This window comes from Monopterus albus, unplaced genomic scaffold (assembly GCF_001952655.1).
Source record: "Monopterus albus unplaced genomic scaffold, M_albus_1.0 scaffold231.1, whole genome shotgun sequence".
NCBI lineage: Eukaryota > Metazoa > Chordata > Actinopteri > Synbranchiformes > Synbranchidae > Monopterus > Monopterus albus.
Genome location: NW_018128111.1, coordinates 501,894 through 507,545, shown reverse-complemented (window position 1 = coordinate 507,545; position 5,652 = coordinate 501,894). Strand labels below are relative to the sequence as shown.

The window sequence follows — 5,652 nt, the reverse complement described above, 5'->3', positions numbered from 1 at the left end:
TTCCTTCATCTTAAAAATACTGTTGGTGTCATGTGCAGAGACCTAGGATTTTAATGTTAGCACTGAGCGTGATCTTGGTGTGTGGGTGTGTGGGTGTGTGTGTGTGTGTGTGTGTGTGTGTGTGTGAGTGAAGCTGTTCGCCAATTTGACTTTGGCTCCACTGGTGTGCTTTTATTGCCTTCCATTTCCTAACAATTACTATCATGTTACTTGTTGTTCTCTGTGTGCTTCCTGCAAATACTGATCTGATCACATCTGATGGCACATGATGCTGGTGTTGTCCACAATCGTTGATTTGGGAGGGGTGAATTCAGCCCAGGGTGCACTTGTGTAGAGGGAGTCGTAGGGTGTGGGTGTATCTGCTGGTCCTGGCTGTGGGCTGTTGGCGTAGACAGTTGTGCTCGGGCCCGAAGTGTTGAGCTTTCCAACTAGTTCCAGGAGAATAATGGTGCTGAAATCTACATGGTTTGGTTATGTTATAGGAGTTTGGGGGCAGAGTGGATCAGTTGGCAGGGAGTGCAGACTGGTCGGGGTCCAGACTGACTGGGAGATGGTCTTTGATGTTCAGGAGAACCACTTTCTCAAAGGGCAGATGTGCTAGTGAGAGTGTGCACCCAGGAAGAGCTGCATGTTTAAACACTGCTGCAGGGCAGACTTTTAATCTCATCAGAGTCAGACATACATACACTCACACAAGATAAAACGTGTAAATAAATCATAGCATTCTGCTGTGCTGCACAGCCTGCAGCGCAGGGGTCTGGACTTCACTGTGGCTAAAACTCCGAAACTCCAGATATCCTAAAAGCAGCAACTTCTGATTGGTGCTGCAATATTTGTTGTATGCTCATTGTAGGCTTCATTGCTGTAAATGAATGTGGTGGTCTTTTGCAGTACATTATATTGTCATTTTCAGCAGCATCAGTTCATGCTTCGGTATTTGTCCTTGTTGAACTAAAGTAACTGAGATACATTTCTATAATATCAAACCCAATTCTGACACTATAGCTTCTATAAGTGTATTTACGCTCGGTTACCTCTCTGCAGTCCCCTCCAGCGCTATTGGTTTCCTCTTCAGCAGGTGAAATGCACATGCACTTGGATTCAGGTCTGGTGATTGACTTGGCCAGTGTGAAACCTTCCACTGTTTCCGTCTGATGCAGTCCTTTGTCGAACTGACTGTGTTTTGGATGAAGCTCCTCCCACTCAGTTTTGCTTTTTGATGCTGCTGCCATCAGGACTCAGCAAACACAAATGAACTGGCCTCATCATGCCACTACTTTTGATGATGAGGGGACTGTATATACAAGTTTGTCAGTGGCCACTGTTCTCATGCTCTTTTCAAACGGCATATACACGACACAGCACATTCACACAATAGGGTGAGCATGCACGTGCAGTATGGCAAGCAGTCGCATAATCTAGAAGAAGAGAAAAGTCAACAGATGGTGTTTTGAAGAGAAACATTTGTGTTGATACAAGTGATGATGAATTTTCATAGTGCCTGCGCAACATGAGAAATGCATGTTTGTACATTTCTGTCATTTTTTTTAAAGCATGTGATTGATAACAAAACTTCAAATTGAACTCTGGAACTTTATTAATATCAGGACCATCCTTAGGAGCCGGTATTACCACGTCAACCAGAACTAATCTCAAGGATTATATCTTTGTGAGCTAAAATAAGATAAGCTAAGATGAACCTTTATTACTACCACAGTGTGGACATTCACAAAGCTACAGAAACAAGGCACTCTCAGTGATAATAATAGAAACATAACAGACAAGGTGTTATCAATAGAAATAATATAAATATCATAAGGAAAACAATATTACACATTGGTATGCTGGAGTATTCACAGTTTTACAGTGTGTAGGTGTGTGAGGTCGGGGGGGTTGTACACCCTGACAGCAGCAGGAAGGATCTGTGATAACACAAGGCAGCCTCTCACTGACAGAGCCGCCCAGTGCTGTCACAGGCTCGTGCGTGGGGTGGGAGTCCTTCTTCAGTGGGGATGCAAGCTTGGCTAGCAACCTCCTGTCACCCACCACCTGCACTGGGTCGATGGGGCCTCCCAGGACAGCTGGCCATCTTGACCATTTTGTCTAGTCTTTTCCTGTCTGTGGTCAGGATGCTGCTGCCCCAGCAGACCACGCCATAGAGGATGGAAGGGTGGAAGAAGGCTCAAGTTGTCAGTCGAGTAAGACTTGGAGAGGAGAAAATAGTTGGCAGGGTTGTAGGGTGCATCCTCCAGCACAGAATAGGTCTACCTGAACACGTGGTCAGATATTGGCTGAAATATTATAGCTGAAGTATATGTACACTGGTGTTTCACCATAGTCCCATATCAGAGCCTTTATCATGACTTCAATTACGAGGACGTTAGGTAGTTTGCATCACTAAAAAAGAACGTACAGGACTCAGCAATTGCCATGGAGCAATACAACTACACCTGTGTTGAGTCTGGTTCTGAGCTGGACATCAGGCTTCGAAGAGGACGTTTATGACTTTTGCCCAGGTTGTCTGTCGGAAGTGCATCGCTCCGCTTACACGTTGACGAGATTGGAAACATTAATGTCTGGTCATGGCTTCAGCTTTGCCATTTGCCTGGGTTAGGAAGCGTCTCAGGCCTCACAGCAGCTACACACAGCCTGTTTAAGAATCTGTTACATAGAATAGAGTTGCACACACTGTGCAAGACATTTAGACAAACTGCACAAACACCTTCATGCATGGATCATCGTTCACCATGTTGTCTTTGTGTCTATTTTTTATTATATTTTTATGAAGTTTTTCCTTGTCAAAGTTGATGAAAAGACCAAACTATCCTTCTAAACTTTGACACACCTTATTCCTCTGTGCCAGACTGTGGCACAAAACCTGTTAAAAACAGAAGTCACTTTGTTGCACTGCTCTTTAATGACTGAGAACACAGGCACTGCAGTTCGTTTATGTGAACCCACTGTACCGGTGCAGTAAATACCTAGTAGTGCACAAGACATTTATTAATCCACTGCTGAAAATAGGTCTCAAAATGCACTATTTGCCAGTAGGGTAACAATTAATTGTTTTAACCCGGTTTATATTTCTTATATTATGCTTGGGCTGTTTGACCAAATGTTTGTTTTAGTCACTGGAGACTAACTATGTACCGTGTGCATTTATTATCTTGGTTAAACTAATACTTTAAGTGTTAGGAGCATCTCTAACATCAGGTTCTTCCTCTCTCACAGGTCAGTCAGGGCCCCACTGTGCCTAAAAGACCTGAGACTTGCTGAATCACTGCCATCTTTTAAATCACATATTTTTATTAAAAGCCTCTGCTTTGCCTTTGTCTCTGCTTTTTATTATAGGATAAGGATAATCACCTTTATTGGCCAAGTGTGTTACACACAAGAAATTTGTTTCCAGCACAGAACCGAGGCAGCCATCTGTGGCGCCAACTCACACTGATGGCTCTAACCATCAGGGGCAACGGGGGGGTGTTCAGTGTCTTGCCCAAGGACACTTTGACATGTGGACTGGAGGCACTGGGATTCAAACCTTCAGCCTTCCTGGTTGGGAGACGACTGCTCTGCCCACTGAACCACAATCTCCTCCCCCAATTATATAATGATTGTTGGGTTTTTATGGTTTCATTAGTTTTATTTATTTTACTGATTTTTTTTTAAAAATGTCTTCTGATTGTTTTCCTTTGTAAAGCACTTCGTCACTTTGTTTAGGAAAGTGCTTCATATGGTATATAAAACTATTATTATTAGAATTATACAGTGACCTTATAGCTGCACTATAGTGAGAATACATCATTTGTTAAATGTTTCTGTACTGTTTAGTATTTATTATAAACAGGGGCACTTATAGTAAAGTGCTACCAGGTTGTTGTTGTTGTTGTCGTTACTGCTAGTTGTCTCTTGAAGCCTTCAGGAGCCGAGTCTCTGAGTCACGTGCCTGGGCCCTGGGATCATATCCAAGCACAGGGGCCTGGATGACATCAGGGTTGATTCCCACAGGAGGAACAAAGTGAAACTGTGGCAGCCAGTAGGGATTCTGTGGAGGTGGTCATCACTGTGTTATTTAGTGTAGTACAAAGAGAGGAGGTAGGCAGAGAGGGGAGTAATTAGCTCATGACGTTCTTTCTTGTGACTGACTGCTGCTAGTGTGAGGAATACTACACACTAATGTGAGCAACACACACATCATCGTTAGGCTATAAAATATTTAATGCAGGGGTCTCGAGGGCCCTCAGAACTGATGGATCAATGAGAACGCCTCAGTATAAAGTACTAAATAATCCATTTTGCTGTGTTTGCCCATCTACATGCCCCAGGCCATTAACTGAATATGCACTGGCAAAATTTTCCACTTAGTATTAACATGTGCACGCGCACACACACAGACACAAACACACACACACACTGTATCTGTCTTCTGCAGATCATGGATCAACAGCCAGGAGCATGGCTGTGTTTGTAAAGCTGGTAAGCAGAGGCTCATGTAGCTGCCTGTACACCAGACTGTTACCATTCACTTAATGAAACCTCAGAAGGTTTTGTGATGACTTTTCACAATGTTTACTGCACCTGATCGACTCTGGTACTGATCTGCTGGCGTCCTCGCTCTGGAAACCAGCAGCCCATCTCCTCTCTGACAATGAGGCTCCTTTCATCATTTCCAGTATTTTGATAGAAATGCACTGAGTGAACTCGGCGAATGTAAAATGCCCACAAATACACTGAGTCATCCTTTGAGCGTTTAAAGATTGATAATGGATAATTTTGGACTCAGGTTGCAGATATATTGTGCAAATATTCCTCAGTCCTTTAAATCTGAAAATGCCTTTGAAGTGTTTGTTGTTATTCTCAGTGGTTTACTCTGTAATATTTAACCATTGAAAAAACCAGATCCTCATTTAAAATCCACGATGCTTTGACTAGAATAGAAATAACAGCAGTGTTTTAGATGAGAATCAGTTGCATAAGGTGGGTGTTTGTTTCAGGTCCGCTGTGTGAGTTTTAGTAAAAGACCATACAGGCCTAGTTCAAGTCACAAATCTGAATTCTTAAGTGCAATCAAGTGATCCTTTTTTCTGTTTTTCCTTCATAATCATATTGATGGCTGGCCTTCCTCTCCTCTCTCCTTGCTGCAGACAGCAACTTTGTTCTGGGGAATGCCCAGGTGCAGTCGCTCTACCCCATCGTCTACTGCTCTGACGGTTTCTGCGAGCTCACTGGTTATGCCCGCGCCGAGCTCATGCAGAAGAGCTGTGCGTGTCACTTCCTGTACGGCCCCGAAACAAGTGACAGGTTGACTGCTCAGATCCAAGGAGCCCTGGATGAGAGGAGGGAGTTCAAGACCGAGTTGATCTTTTACAAAAAGGAAGGTGGGAGTGCTGCATGAGACATCTGTGTGTGTGTGTGTTCAAATAATTATAAAGTGCTAAAGCCTTTACATTTATTTTTTAAATGTTTAAAGAGTTTTGTGAAAGAACATGAGCATTTCTTGGCAGTCATCTGATTGGATTTGATTTAGCTCAGTATAAAAAATGTCTTAAGACTTGGGTGTATTTTCAAAGTCGATTCTCATGTTGAGTAAATGTTGAGCAGTGTCACGAACACAAAGAATAAATCAAATCAAATCAAACTTTATTTGTATAG

The 5,652-nt window shown here is 43.0% G+C and overlaps 1 protein-coding gene across 1 annotated transcript in view; it reads left to right on the top strand.

Annotated features, from left to right (window-relative positions):
• The window catches only part of kcnh3 (potassium voltage-gated channel, subfamily H (eag-related), member 3), a 118,332-nt gene that overhangs the window by 65,677 nt on the left and 47,003 nt on the right, over positions 1-5,652 (top strand). The window contains exon 2 of the mRNA XM_020620057.1: positions 5,145-5,378. Coding sequence (XP_020475713.1) covers positions 5,145-5,378 — 234 coding nt within the window. The remainder of the gene's footprint in view (positions 1-5,144; positions 5,379-5,652) is intronic.